Source organism: Drosophila novamexicana, unplaced genomic scaffold (assembly GCF_003285875.2).
Source record: "Drosophila novamexicana strain 15010-1031.04,08,12 unplaced genomic scaffold, DnovRS2.1 tig00001302-arrow-arrow-pilon, whole genome shotgun sequence".
Taxonomy (NCBI): domain Eukaryota; kingdom Metazoa; phylum Arthropoda; class Insecta; order Diptera; family Drosophilidae; genus Drosophila; species Drosophila novamexicana.
Genome location: NW_020824849.1, coordinates 1310991 through 1326782, shown reverse-complemented (window position 1 = coordinate 1326782; position 15792 = coordinate 1310991). Strand labels below are relative to the sequence as shown.

Genomic DNA, 15792 nt, shown 5'->3' with positions numbered 1-15792 from the left:
TGTAGGTGTAGTACAACCCGGCCCGCTGCTTAAACGCAGCTTAAGCATTAGATCAGTGTATATACACATACATAGATTATATACATGCATACATATACATACACATGCATGTATATCCATACACATACAAACACACACGTGTAGCTGTGTTATTATCATCGCTTTTGCTAGTTTCATTTTCGTTTTTTCCCGCAAGCTCACACCGCGACTAATTTAAAAATAGTGAGCGTAACGTCATGAGCGGCTCTCCGATCGTGCCTCTGTGTGCGTGTGTGTGTCTGTGTGTGTGTGTCGGCTGTGTGAGTTTCGCTGACTCTTTCGATAAAGAACAGTTAGTTAGTTAAAAAAGTGCATATACATAATAGCAAAAAAAAACAAATAGAAGAAAGAAAACAGAATACAGAATTGAATCGAGTGGAACTGAAACAAAGTTGTAATGCGGCACCGTGCGATGTCCCAACACATCAGTCGAAGTTTAACGCGACAGGTGCTCAGTTACCAGATCGGCTCCGGCTCCGGCTTCCAACCTCAACTGAGAGTATTCGCGCCTTTCTGAGCGGCTCCTGCAACGCAACATTCGTTTTAAATATTAACATAATTTGTTGTTGTTGGTTTTTTTTTCCCGTTTTTTTTTTTACGTATTTATTTTTGAAGCGAATTCGGTCAATGCTGAAACGTGATAGTTAGTGTTTAATTTGCGAGTAGCTCAGTTGAAACGCAAGGAATCGCACAAAATGAGGTGAGTGTTGTTTATTTGATTTTATTTTATTTTTTTTTGGTTTATCGAATAAGATTCTTGAATTTATGCAATCGAAGCCAGACTTTGTTCAGCTGAGTCATGCATTCTATTAAAACAATGCACAATATATACTCAGATGAAACTATTGTGAAAAGTTTGTTAAGAAACTATAAAAAATTAAAAGAACAAATCAAGTTAACAGATATATAAATATAAATATATGTTTACCCAAGTGAATCATGAGGCTTTTCAAATGTTTAACTGTTTCAATTAATGACATAATTGTGGTAAAGATTAAAAATTAAAGAATTGTGTTGGAACACTTCTCAAAGATCTGCTGATACAATCATAATTAAAACTATTAACAGGTTTTTCATTACGCCATTTAGCGTTAACAAACACGGTCCTAATTGTAAACCCGATTCCTTCTTCGCACTATCTGCAAATACTTCCATATCATGTGTACCAAAAACAACAACAACAACAACAACAATACACAGATGTAGGAAAAGCAAACAGAATTTTGCAATCATAAATTGTGTGTGTACGGTACAAGTACGTATCACAAGTCAATCACAGCCGTGTTGCCATTGAATACCCTGTTATATAAGACTGGAACGGCAAGTCTCGCTCGCCAGGCAATACATCAGCAGAGCCTTCAGCTGTTGCATCCGATAAATGTAGTTTTGTGTAATCTGGAAACTGTTACTGTGTATATAGTATAAGGTATTAGCTTAAGTTATGGCATATTTCATATTGTATATTGGCGGCAAATACAGTGAAAGCTCGCTTGAGCGGACGGACTCAGTTTCAGTTATATATTATGTCCGCTTAAATCGTTCGTTCACACTTTTCCTAGCTCAGTTCGTACTCTGTATGGATTATATATCTCTCTAATCAAGATCTTAAAGTTTTAAGTAAGTTTTAGTAAGGTGTATAAATAATACAAACTGTTGCAGTTCAAATCGGGGTCTTAGTTTCTTCAGTCTGATAAATATCTATTATGAAATATGATAATTATACGTTTATAGGATCAATGCAGATATGTAGCATAAAAAGCTGAAGCATAGCCAAGGTTTTCTAAGTTAGTTACAACTTTTACAGGGTATCGCGCTGTCAATCACATGAAAACCCAGCATTTTTAGTCATTAAAAGTAACATGTACTTAAAATGCTCGCTGAAATGTAAGCGCGATTGGAAATTCCTTTTCCCTAAGTTCTGGACTAACTGGAGAAACAGAGAGTAAGACGGAGTGGAAGAGAGAGAGAGAGAGAGAGAGAGAGAGGTGGGAGGGGGGGGGGGGGGGGTTGGGAGTGAACTTGTATTTTAGCTAAGAATTGCTGTTTAAGCATTTTATCGAAGAACTCGCAGCTTATCGCCTTGCACCTGTCGTAATTTAGCAATTAGGCAGTTTTATGGACCATTATATAAATATACATATATATATATATATAGATATATATGTATAAATATATGTGTGTGGACAAAAGCTTACACTCCGCTTGACATTTACGATATGCTACAAATATTTGCTGAATGGATCATTGCGCCGCTTAGCGGGCAGCTTAATAAAGTCATTTATGGATATAGTATGTGTCCACGATAAGATTAAGATAAGCAAAGCGACAATGTTTATCGTTTTATAATGCCAAAGTAACTTGGCCATAAACTATCAACTGTTGGTTGGTTCCACACACAAATCATATGTGCTGTGCTGCATGAATGGAATTTATATCTGAAGTTTTGTTTAACAAATTCTAGTTCACTTTCACCATAGGCAATAGTTGCGCGCGTATTGCTAGCCGGGCGTGCTTGACTACCAGATGCCCTAGCATGGATATGCTATGCGAGAGCTTCCGGATATGCATATATCTAAGGAGTCGCAGCTAGCAATCGATATTTATCGATTTCGGTCGACCTATACCTTCAGCTCTTATAAACTCTCAGCTGATATGGACTTTCATGCCAAATTGTATTTAATATAGTATTGAAATTCTTTTTTTGTGCCTACTCAAACATACTTTTCATAGTTCAACTCGATTCTTTGACTAGCTGCTCATCGAAAATAATAGACGAATATACCCCTTTCCATGCAATTTGAATGGGTATAGCTTACAAAAGTATGTAATTATCAATCAACTGACGTGCCACAGTCACAATTATGTAATTTTTTACGACTTTTATTTTCCGCCAACATTTGTTTCCCCTTAACATTGCCCTTGGCCCGATTGCACGTAGCTGGCTAAAAATAAAAATAAAAAAATAAAAACAAAAATACATAACATTTTTTTGGTGCACACAATAAAAACAAAACGCTTGAAATTAGAGATTGAAAAAACCAAAACAAAAAATTAAAAAATTAATATATATATATTTCATGCTTGGCTTAAAGCTGTCAATTATCTGGTCGATTGACCACAGAGATTCGTCGTGTTGCCCCTAAAATAAAAGTTTTTTTTTTTAATAATTATTATTAATTATTGTGCAATGCATTTAACTAATACAAGATACGCCTTCTTCGGATTAAATCTTTACATTTCCATTTTCACGCATATTTCACCATTTCCGTTTGCCACCTGTTGGTGGAATCGCTAAAACAAGTGTTGAATAATTTTTGTTCTATGCATCTTTCAGAGTGAGAATGAATTAGTTGCGTTAAAGTGAGCGCGTGAATCAAGACTCAATTATTTATAGCTATTGGGGAAATATATGATGTAGGTATACAATCCGATAAAAGTCCAATACTCTCTCTCTCTCTCTCTCGCTCCCATTGCCAGCAGTTTTACCAAAGTAATTATTATTACATATGTATTTGAACCGGTTCCAGCTTTAAACTAACTATAGAATTCTGTGACGAGTTCTCCCCCTTTTTGATGGCAAATAAATATTAAAAGCGTGCAAAAATGAAAGCTAATTGCTTGCTAAATATTTGACTTGCTTAGAAAACAAACAGTCAAAACTTAATGTCTGTTTTAACTAATATCACGTTAGGGGAATTGTGTCTAAAGCAATTAATTTTTCTTCTTAGTTCTTCGAGGGCTCTAGACCTTCGATATGTATCTCTATCCACATAGATGAATTGCGCTTTGGACTCGATTTACGAACACGTATACATATATAGTGCGTGTATATATATCTGGGTTTCTCGAGAACAATGGGCTTGGTGGGACTTTTGGCCTGCAGAGATAAGGCCCATTATAAATACCACTTGTTTATGCAATTACTTAGACCATTTTATATCGTTTGATGTGTTTTGATCAAATGCTACCGCCAATAATTAATGAATGGCGGCTTCTGTTTAACTACCGAAAGACTGTAAAACACAAATTACTGAAATACCGATGGGCATCATAAATATGCCCAAATTGTAGCAGGTAATGCATTAGGCCTCATTTATGACACACGTACATACATATATGTGACGTTCGACGATGATCTGCAAAAAAAAAGTATATATATAATGCCTCGATCTTAATCTGCAGATACTTGATCATGTTTACAGTAGACAATGACTTGGAGAAACCGAAACCAGATACCGCCAGACACTCGAACCCACCAATTACCAGAATTATCAGTATCATCAGCTATTTGGGATTTGGTCGCGTGCTCTACTTCTGCGCCTTTCTTTTTAGTCACTGGCCGATTGATAAACCCCAATCGGTATGCGCCAGTAAAAGGTAGTCAGGACAGGCAGCTACCCTATGTCTAGGCTTGAGGTATCCTGAAGATAGTATTGCCAGATCGATAGAAAGAGTAGAACAAGCAGCTAGCATTATTTAATACTCAGATCAAGAGTTTGTCTGTTCGGTTCCATTTCCTTATCTATCCAATCTATCGAAAGATATTCTATCGAAAGAATATATTTATTAATCGATTAATAATCGAAAACTTTACGACTCTAACTTATCCTAGAATCAATGAGAAATGATTAAAAGCCCAAGGCTGAATTTATATATTTATCGCTTTTGGATGAAATATTATTCACCTATCTGAAGTCTCTAATTTTTTGAGTCCAATACGGGACGCCTTAAGCTCTGTTCCAACTCCTTCTATACTATTCATACTATTATGCCTATGATAGTCTGACGAGATAGTTATCGATATATTTATTTATAGCTATAATGCTAGAAACTAAAAGAAATATAAGGATAAAGATTTCTAAGAACCGGCTAATAAACTAACCGAGAATCAGAAGAACTTCAATGCCAAATTCTTTGGCATTCTTCTTCTTTCTTTATGAGAATAGTTAAAATTCGATATTTATCGATGTTAGATAAACGTAAATCAAATATTATTGAACTGCGCATGGAAAAAGGGGAAGTTTATCAGGTGTCTTTATCCCGCATAGTCTCTAATGGACATCTATATGAATACACCACGCATACGTGCACAATATATCGATAGCCCCATCAAACATTTTATGGTTGTAGGGTATAAAAAATCGCCGTTAATTATAGAAAATTGCTTGTTAATAGCACTGTCGAGTTTAACAGCCGCATAACGTATCTTTACGACGGGCAATACCTTAAACAAAATATGAAAAGCAACAACAAAGTACGTAAATATACTGACAAGCATACACTGATAAGCGCACTACCTGTGCGACGTGCATTATTGGCTGGACTTGTCCCACAGATGCGCGGGGACATCAACAAATGACCAACGGAATTGCCAGACAGGGCAGAACAATTTGTACTGTCATGGTACTTGAGAGCCGTCACGGGAGTGAACGTACAAATATTATAGCTAATTGAAAAAAAATTTATATATAATATAATTATAAGAATCTTTTATCAATTGTAAGGTCATGATATTATGTTCTAAAATAGATTGAAGCGTTTCTGGTTCGAGTTTTCTTATCGAATGCTAATAAATAAGTCTAATTAAGACATAAATGAACGAAAAATTTATTTGATAATTACTAAATTAGTTTCACTTTAAGTTTATCTTTTTATGCGCACTAAAGATTATTGAAGCTGACTGTGCGCAGAATTTTCTAGTTTCATAGAAGCTTAATGCCATGAACTTTGCAATAATCGATTAATTTAAATATCGATTAATTTGCTTTCTTAATTGCTAATGAAATGTAAAAGGGAATGACGGAATGGAACATGCTCAGGCTTGTACAGTTGCACGCTGTGCGCGAAACAATCGAATGGAACAGCCACTCATTGTGGCTTGCGTGCACAAACATTCGACCTGGACTCACAATCAAATTTCTAAATCGAAACAGGCCATACAATACCTATATACAAAATTAGTGTTAATCCAGACTCTCGAAATTCTCAGTATTTTCACTTAGTAAGCCTGGAGTCAAAACAGTTGTTGCCTCGTTTCGATTATATTTATTTAATAGCAGAAAATCAAAATTGTGAAAAAGGGTATTTAACAGTGAGTGTGTTGTGTTAGCGATTATTGCAGAAGAAACACGAATAACATATGTACATGTATACATATATAATTGTATATGTATATGTGTATATATATATAGTCTTATAGTCTTCGGTCTAATCAGAATTGTTGAGCTGTCCACTTGATGAAATCCCGGGTCTAGCACTTGGGAGGCCACTTGAATAGGGGTTTGGCGCCCGATTAATTGCCCATATTTTGTTTTTTTTTTTTATTTAACCGCTTCTAATTTGTGTGTGTGCGTGTGTGTGTTGTTTGTCTTTCAGGCTATTGTTGAATAAGAGAAGCCTTGTATGGCTGGCAATCGTCGCTCTGATGGTCACCGGTCTGACGCTTGGCCTTGTCTTCGGACTGAGATCGAGGGATACGCGCTATATAACTGGAGCCGTGGTCTCCAATGGCATCGGCTGTGCCGAGGTTGGCGGCTCGATGCTCCAGGAGGGCGGCTCCGCGGTGGATGCAGCAATTGCGACGCTCCTCTGCGAGGGCATCATGTTGCCGCATTCGATGGGCATCGGCGGTGGATTTGTGGCAACCATTTACACGCGTCGCACACGCAAAGTGGAAACGGTAATGGCGCGCGAATCGGCGCCAGCTGCTGCAAACAAGGAGATGTTTGTGGGCCAGAAGGAGGTGACGGGCGCACTGGCGGGCGCTGTGCCCGGCGAGATACTTGGCTATTGGGAAATGCATCAGAAATATGGACGGCTGCCATGGAAGGCACTGTTCCAGCCATCCATTAAGATGGCCCGCGAGGGTCATGTTGTGTCCCGCTATCTGGCCGCTGCCATCAGCTCCAAGCTAACGCAGATCAAGAGTGATCCAGCGTTATCCAAAATGTTTCTCAACGATAAGGGTGAGCCGTATGTGGAGCACGATTATATGAAGCGGCCCGCCTTGGCCAATACCCTGGAGCGGATCGCTAACAATGGCGCCGGCGAGATTTACGATGGCGGCGAGACGGGCGTCAAGTTTGTCGAGGACATCACCAAATTGGGCGGCATTATAACACTGGATGATCTCAAAAATTTCAAGTAAGTATTACACTCAATAGTGCTCCGATAGCAGTAGAGACGGTTAACAGTGTTGAGCAATCGCTAAAAGTGTACAAATTATCGATAATCGATTACCGATGTTAGATCGCGATTACTTGAGATGGTAATAATTTAAAAAAAAAGAACTCTCTTTAATTCTGCGACTTGTTTTAATTACAGAGTGCGCTGGGAGAGCGATGGTCACATATCGGCAAATGTGACCGGGGGATTTACGCTGTATACGACACCGTTGCCGTCGAGCGGTCCGGTTCTGGCCTTTATATTGAACGTGATGAGTGAACTGTATTCGGATAATGAGGGCATTTACTGGCAGCGTGTCATTGAGAGCTTCAAGCATGCGTATGGACAGCGCACGAATTTGGGTGACTATGAAAATGATCCGGAATATGGTCAGAGCATAAAGGATCAGCTGGAAAAACTACTTGGTACCGAGCTGGTGAACACCGTGCGAGCCCTGATAAACGATGAGAAAACCTCGCAGGATTATATGTACTACGGCGCCAATTTCACCGTGGAGCCCGATCATGGCACCGCCCACATGAATGTGCTGGCAAGCAATGGTGATGCCATATCCATTACCAGCACCATTAATACATAGTGGGTAGCATTGACTTTACACAATTTGGCGTTATAGTCAGTTAAAATATATTCTCTCTTGCAGCTTTGGGGCCAAGGTAGCATCGCCGCAAACGGGCATCATATTGAATGACGAGATGGATGACTTCTCGACGCCGGGCGTTATTAACAGTTTTGGCGTACCCTCCTCGCCAGCCAATTACATCTATCCACACAAGCGGCCCATGTCCTCCATGAATCCCTCGATCATTGTCGATGCCAATGGCGATGTGCGCATGCTGGTCGGAGCTGCTGGCGGCACCAAAATAACAACCAGCGTGGCAACGGTACGTATGGGAACATACCAAAGCTATCTATTGTATTCCGAGCTGATAACTTCATTGCCCTCAATATGGCCAGGCGCAGCCAACTTAACGCGCTCATGCGCAGCTAACTTAATGCAGCGCGCTTAATTGCATATTAATCGATGCTGTATTAATCGATCATCCTCTCTTTTCACTCTTAGGTCATAATGAAGTATCTGATACGCCACGAGAGCATGTCGCATGCCGTTAACGATGGTCGCCTGCATCATCAGCTGATACCTATGCGCATCGATTACGAGGCGGATGTAAATAGTGAGGTTATAGAATATCTGCGCAATGCTGGACACACATTGAGTGATAATCCTGGTGACGGAGGATTCGCTGCAGTTACGGCAATCGGGGCGTTACATGAACCGGAACCGTTCTTTGATCGTCGACGCGTTGGCAGCGTTTTGACTTTACAAAATAGAAACAAGATGCAGCATTAAATAGTTACAATTTTGGGTGCCGTATCGGCATCAAATTGGCCAAGCTTAACGCTTGATTGGCGAGATTTTTCATTTTATCATTTGAACTCTCATTATATCTATATCTATATATATATATATATATATATATATATATATATATATATATATATATATATATGTATATGCACATTAACACACACATACATACATATGTATATAAATATATATATATATACATATATATATATATATACATATACAGAGATATATATATTCATTGTTACTGTAATTATAATTAATACGCATCTGTACATATGTACATATATTTGTAAATTGTAAAATTTTGTAATATTTAAAATGATGTAAATAAATGTAACAGCTCGAATATTGCAACAGTTTCGAGAAAGCAATATTACAAATAACAATCGCGTCTCTTTTTTAAAAAGTCGACACTTAAACATACGAAACGTGAGTAACGTTTTCTAACCGACGCAAAGAGGAGTACGTACGCAAAAGTGAGCAGTGTATTTTTCGTAGTATTAGTATTTTTCTAAAGTATATTTTGCCTATCGCTTATCGATAGCAGTCGGCATTTATTGCGAATCGTTGCCGCCAGTTGGCGTTAAAGTGCCGAAGGTGCCACCTGATGTGCTAGAAAACGTCAAACGCGTGGCAATTCCAAATACTGCTGTACATTTTTTTGTTTACGTTTACACCGCAGTTATTTTTGCATTGCATTCGACAGCGTTGCGCGCGCCTTGCGTATTGTGGTGCGTTAGTGTAAGCGGCAGCAGCAGCAGTAAAAACCAATTTGCATTGAACTGTAATTGCTTTGCACGGGCATTTAAAAGTGTTAAGCCGCTACGCTCATTTGTCATTAACGTTGATTGCCTTTTGATCAACGCTTTCGCAGCGGCGGCTCACCTAGTTCTCGTTTACACACACACAGAAACACTCTGACAGTCACTTACTTTCAGATTCAATCTCACACGCACGCACACACCACACACACACACACACACTCGTGCATTGACATCTACATCGCATCCAAAGTTAAAAATTCTTAAACAGCCTCTGCCTGCTGCTATCTTGGCTAATTGTTGTGCGGCGTTCGCCTCCATTTGCTTTACATTGCTGTCGCGTAGCCGCTGCTGAGACGCCAACGACAAAGCCAACGGCGACGCCAACGTCGACAAAGCCGTCGACACGTCAACAGAAACAGAATTGGAAATCTGTACGTAACTGTATTTAATTAAATCACAATTCTGGCGAGATGCGTGTGAGCAACATACGCAGCGGCCGCATTTGCCGCTTGGTTCTCTGCCTGTTGGTCATATTGCCGCTGCTCTATTTGCTGGCCAACTGGAGTGATCACCACAAGCGTGTCCAGGAGGCGTATCATACGCGCTTCGGCGGACCCAAGTTCAGTCATCAGCGCCTCGAGAATAGGCCACGTGAGGTGCCCAAGCTAGTTGAGGGTAAGTACATATGCGCACACCTATCGATTGGCCGGATATGCTTCCTATGGAACTATATAATATAGTAGGCCGACTTTGACAATGCGTCAGCCGTAAGGTAAAACTTGCAAATGCCAGGTTTGGTCAAGATAACTTGAAGAATTGTACAGCTTCTCATAAAAAATCTCTCATAGGACATCTTTACGGTATATTGCCGGCTCCGACTAAGTATTTATTGGCTGCCAATAGAAATGCGGACAATAGTTTTGGAACTGGGACTCTAGCTTGCTTAGAAATGGATGAAGGGAATGAAGAACACGGCTGTGTTGAATTGGCTCTTCATACTGCCAGGACGTTGCCTTCATCTTGTGACCAAATTAAAATACATACATCTAGAGCAATAAGGTCTTCTTTGCCAGGCATCCATATAGTACAGTAAAAACTATTAACGCACGACTGTCATGGTCATATATCCGCTTGAGGTACCAATTTGTTTAGAGTGCCAAGCGGAGTTTCTTTCACGAGATTTCTCGAAATAGCGCACATGAAATAAGGTTTCCATGTGTTTTGACTATATCTGCGACTTATCCAATCTATTAGAAGACACGTATTAGAAGAAAATTCAAATCGTTATATCCTCCAATATGAATAATCATATGTAAAAAGTAATTATACTCGCAATAGCCTGTGATGATATCATAAGTTTTGTTCATATCTGTTATGGCCACAAATTATATATATATATATAATTTATTTTTCTACACAACTGGTCTGCGACGACGGCCTCGCCGGAACAAGTGTCGCATAATTATTATTAGTACATAACTTTAGTTATTGTTTTTGTTATTTGCTGTATGTGCATTTGTTTGTCTGCCGGCCGGTGCATTGTGTGTGTGTGCGCAGGTGTCGATCGTTATTTACTGGAGAATTGTTTGCATTTGCAGGTCTGGGCAACTTTGAGCCGAAAGATCTGAAGCCACGTAACGGACCCGGCGAGAATGGAGATGGGCACACGCTGTCGCCGGATAAGAAGAACGTGGCCGATGCCTCTGAAATGGAGTATGGCATGAATATTGCCTGCTCCGATGAGATATCGATGCACCGTTCGGTGCGGGACACACGGCTCGAGGAGTGCAAACATTGGGACTATCCATACGATCTGCCGCCGACCAGTGTCATCATTGTGTTCCACAACGAGGGCTTCTCAGTGCTCATGCGCACCGTGCACTCGGTCATCGATCGCTCGCCCAAGCACATGCTGCACGAGATCATATTGGTGGACGACTTCTCGGACAAGGAGAATTTGCGCACCAAACTGGATGATTACGTCCTGCAGTTCAAGGGCCTGGTCAGGATTATACGCAACACCGAGCGCGAGGGTCTCATACGCACACGCTCGCGCGGCGCCATGGAGGCCACAGGTGAGATCGCCTCAGAGCCAGGACAAGGCATTTGTCGAATATTTGTTTTTTTTTATTATTATCGTGTACTTATGTATGTATGCATGTATGGATGGATGTGTGTATGTATGTATGTATGTATGTGTGTATGTGTGTGTGTGTGTGTGTGTGTGTGTGTGTGTGTGTGTGTGTGTGTGTGTGTGTCTGTATGTATGTATGTATGTATGTGTGTCTGTATGTATGTATGCGCGCACGTTTGAAGCAAATGTTGACAAAGTTAAGTTCGTGCTGCGCTAAAAAATTTAAATGCAACGTACATTAAAGCGATGCCTTACTCCTCGATTCTCATGAATTCAAATAAGCTTGCAAGGTTTCCCTACTTTTAGTGTTTTTTTTACTGTGTTGTGTGATTGTGTTTTTTTTTTTAATGTATGTTTGTATGTATGTAGGCATGTAGGCATGTATGTATATATGTATGTATGTATGTATGTATGTATGTATGTATGTATGTATGTATGTGTGTGTGTGTGTGTATGTGTATGTGTGTGTGTATGTTATGTGTATGTATGCGTGTATGTATGTATGTGTGTATATATGTGTGTATGTATATATGTGTATGTATGTATGTGTGTGTGTGCTTATATGTATGTTTGTGTACATATAAGTATGTATGCATGCGTGTGCGTATATGTGTGTACGTAATTTATCTTGTGATGGAATACGTATTCTTTTTAAAGTTCGGATATGTCTCCCTCACAATTTTGTTTGGACAACTTTAAAAAAGTGTTTTATTTTTTCATTTTTCAAAGTATACAAATAAATGGTATGGTGTTAATTGAAGGGTACAGAATTGAATGGTCAGAAACATGTAACAGATTTGATAAAGAGTGCTCTAGCATAAATATATTACAATCGTTGATGGTTGTTGTTGAAGAGGATAGCTAAGGTGTTGGTTTTAATGGTAAATAAGTCTCTAGACTTTTAATTGTTTTGATTTTGTGTTCTTTTTAATGGTCTGAAGCAGCATTGATTACATTTTAATACTGTTGCAGGTGAGGTGATTGTTTTTCTGGATGCGCATTGCGAGGTAAATCTCAACTGGCTGCCACCGCTGTTGGCACCCATTTATCGGGACCGGACGGTGATGACGGTGCCGATCATTGATGGCATTGATCACAAGAGCTTTGAGTATCGTCCCGTGTATGGCAGCGACACCCATTTCCGTGGCATCTTCGAGTGGGGCATGCTGTACAAGGAGAACGAGGTGCCGCGCCGGGAGCAGCGTCGTCGTGCCCAAAACTCGGAGCCCTATCGCAGTCCAACGCATGCGGGCGGTCTGTTTGCAATCAATCGCGAATACTTTTTGGAGCTGGGCGCCTATGATCCCGGCCTGCTGGTGTGGGGCGGCGAAAACTTTGAGCTGAGCTTCAAGATCTGGCAATGCGGCGGCAGCATTGAATGGGTGCCCTGCTCTCGTGTGGGCCACGTCTATCGCGGCTTTATGCCGTACAACTTTGGCAAGCTGGCTAGCAAGAAGAAGGGTCCGCTGATTACCATCAACTATAAACGCGTGATTGAGACCTGGTTCGATAATACGCACAAGGAGTTCTTTTACACACGCGAACCGCTGGCACGCTATCTGGACATGGGCGACATTACCGAGCAGCTGGCATTGAAGAAGCGTCTCAACTGCAAATCATTCCAATGGTTTATGGACAACATTGCCTACGATGTGGTTGACAAGTTCCCAGCCCTGCCGGCCAATTTGCATTGGGGCGAACTGCGCTCGGTTGCCTCTGATGGCTGCCTGGATTCCATGGGACATCAGCCGCCGGCCATAATGGGTCTCTCCTATTGCCATGGCGGTGGCAATAATCAGCTGGTGCGACTGAATGCCGTCGGACAGCTGGGCGTTGGCGAACGCTGCGTGGAAGCGGACCGTCAGGGCATCAAATTGGCCGTCTGCCGCTTGGGCACAGTCGATGGACCCTGGAGCTATAATGAGCACACCAAACATTTGCTGCATCGCGTCCACAAAAAGTGCATGGCACTGCATCCAACGACGCAGCAGCTCTCGCTGGGACAGTGCGATGTCAACGATGGCTACCAGAAATGGCTCTTCAAGGAGATACGTCCGCACTGGTAGGAGCGCCGGGACACCTAAGGCGGCAGCCAGGCGTTAAGGCAATATCTAACAAGGGTTTCAATGGGACGTGCATCATGACCGGCAGGGGTAAAGTGGGAGGGCTCGAGGGGGTATTCAACGGGGTTAGGCACCGTTTTAGACAAGGAATTTAGTGAAAATGAAAACAAATGGAATTGTTGTTGGTTTTATAACGTACACACACACCCACACGCGTACATCTATATATATATAAATATATGTATACTTCTATATTTATATTGATATATATAGATATATATATCTTATGGGCCTGGGCAATCGGTTTATTTTTAGGCATTACTTATTTGTGATTTTCCAGGATATTGAGCAATACAGATAGATATTAACCATTTATATCAATTTCTAAATTAAGTTGCATACATGTAAAATGCAACAATTCGAGCTGTGATAAGCAGTCCAGAGATTGGCATGAATCCAAATTTGCAATATTTAAGAAATACCCTCAAGATATTTACATGTGCAAAAAAGCTAAGCTATTTGTTTTTTGACATAAACAACAGAGCATAGATTGGTGCTTGCTTTAAGGAAAAACTTATTCGAATATTATGCAATTGACTGGAACTAAGTAAAACATGTAATATATGCCCAGCGGCAGACATATATGATTAACAATTAGCCCAACCGACTGCCCATAAGTTACCCAGCTAGAAAACAAGTGTGTGTACGTTTTATTTTGTTGTGCACAACGCATGCGAGTGAGTGAGAGCGACGAGTTTGACGCACGAGCGAGATGGCGAGTAAAGGCGTGAGCGGTGCCGCTGCGTTGCAAAAGAGGGAGAGCAAGTGTGCAATATATATTTATATATATATATATATATATATATATACATCTGCTATATATATATCTGTTCGTTTGCAATAAAAGCCTTGCCAGGACATTTTTATGAATATCAGCAAACTAATTTGTAATATTGTAGTACATATGCCTACTATAACTCCATGTAACTATATGTATCTCTCTCTATATACGTATATTTATTATATGCCTATGTTTATTAACTAAGTTTATTGCTGCCACATTCCAGAAACTGATATAAGGCTCAACTTTATGCGACTTTGCCGATTTGTAACTATATTTTGTATTTTTTTTTTTAATTTTTTCATGTGACTTTTGTTAATATTAATTATATATATAGTTTATAGACGTTTATTGAAGTTGAATTGATTGGAATTCCCAAACACAACCAATTTGTAGCACGCGCATTTCTCGCAGTCGCTGTGTGTTTTAAATGTAATTTTTATTATACATTCATATACATGCATATACACAATATATATAGGGTATATATATGCAATATATATATATATACATACATATATTATTTACATTCAAGTGTAACTCTAGAGTTATAAGTCTGAATAATAAATAGTAATAAAAACGTTTTCTAAACACTATCTGCTACCTAAACTCTTACTGTAGCTACTTTAAACAATAAGATCTATCAAATAGAAAGTTTGATCAACCATATTCCTTTGTCTCTATCAATTACTGTATGTGAAGTAAACTGCTCGCTTGCAGGTTAATCAAATTTATGAAATGAAAATAATTTGCAAAAAAATGTAGAAGGCCAAAGTTTGTATTTTAACGAATACAAAACGATCACTGTAATTGTACGATATGGTTTGTTTACGTTATATGTATATATATTATTCCCAAATCGCTAAAACACGTATTCATTATGTTCTTAAGAAAATAAGTTTGAAGCAAATCGGAAAATGTCCCAAAAACAATAGTAATATTGCCAGATTAAGATGCCAAATTGATCTAGAGGCTAAGCCATGAACAAAGAGTTATGGGGGTGGGAAATTTGGACCTATTTATAGGATATGGGATATTTGAGGGTACAATTTTCATATGAGTTTTGACCTAGAATAATGTTGCCAGATTTAGATGTAGCTACATTTTGTTGATGTTAATGCACGCTATAACATTTTAAAATATTGCAAATCCGATATATAATAATGAAAGTATATTTACACGATAACGAAAAGTCCACCCCACGGGAGAAAAATAACTGGAGAAGTGCAACACTTTCTGCTTTTTTCATCATGTTCGGTAAATGGGTGTGTTGATTGATGTGTGCGTATATAAGGATGTATGATTTTATGTATGTACGTACGTATGTTTGTATGTATGTACAATTGCGCATACAAACATACGTTTGTATGTATGTACGTATGTATGTTTGTGACCGG

At 39.6% G+C, this 15792-nt stretch overlaps 2 protein-coding genes across 3 annotated transcripts; both read left to right on the top strand.

Moving 5' to 3' along the window:
• Window positions 1-482: 482 nt before the first annotated feature.
• LOC115767071 (scoloptoxin SSD14) lies at window positions 483-8678 on the top strand. Of its 2 annotated transcripts, none has more exons than XM_030711211.1 (5): window positions 483-739; window positions 6415-7182; window positions 7363-7800; window positions 7865-8105; window positions 8285-8678. In XM_030711211.1, the coding sequence occupies exons 1-5, from the start codon at window positions 735-737 to the stop codon at window positions 8570-8572; spliced, it is 1740 nt and encodes a 579-aa protein (XP_030567071.1). In that variant the 5' UTR covers window positions 483-734; the 3' UTR covers window positions 8573-8678. The 2 variants fall into 2 exon arrangements, with proteins under 2 accessions (XP_030567071.1, XP_030567072.1); XM_030711212.1 differs by lacking the exon at window positions 483-739 and adding an exon at window positions 6039-6130.
• A 546-nt stretch (window positions 8679-9224) lies between these two features.
• On the top strand, window positions 9225-13773 carry LOC115767013 (N-acetylgalactosaminyltransferase 7). The gene is made up of 3 exons (XM_030711136.1): window positions 9225-10032; window positions 10956-11432; window positions 12464-13773. The coding sequence occupies exons 1-3, from the start codon at window positions 9828-9830 to the stop codon at window positions 13555-13557; spliced, it is 1776 nt and encodes a 591-aa protein (XP_030566996.1). The 5' UTR covers window positions 9225-9827; the 3' UTR covers window positions 13558-13773.
• The last annotated feature ends 2019 nt before the right edge of the window (window positions 13774-15792 follow it).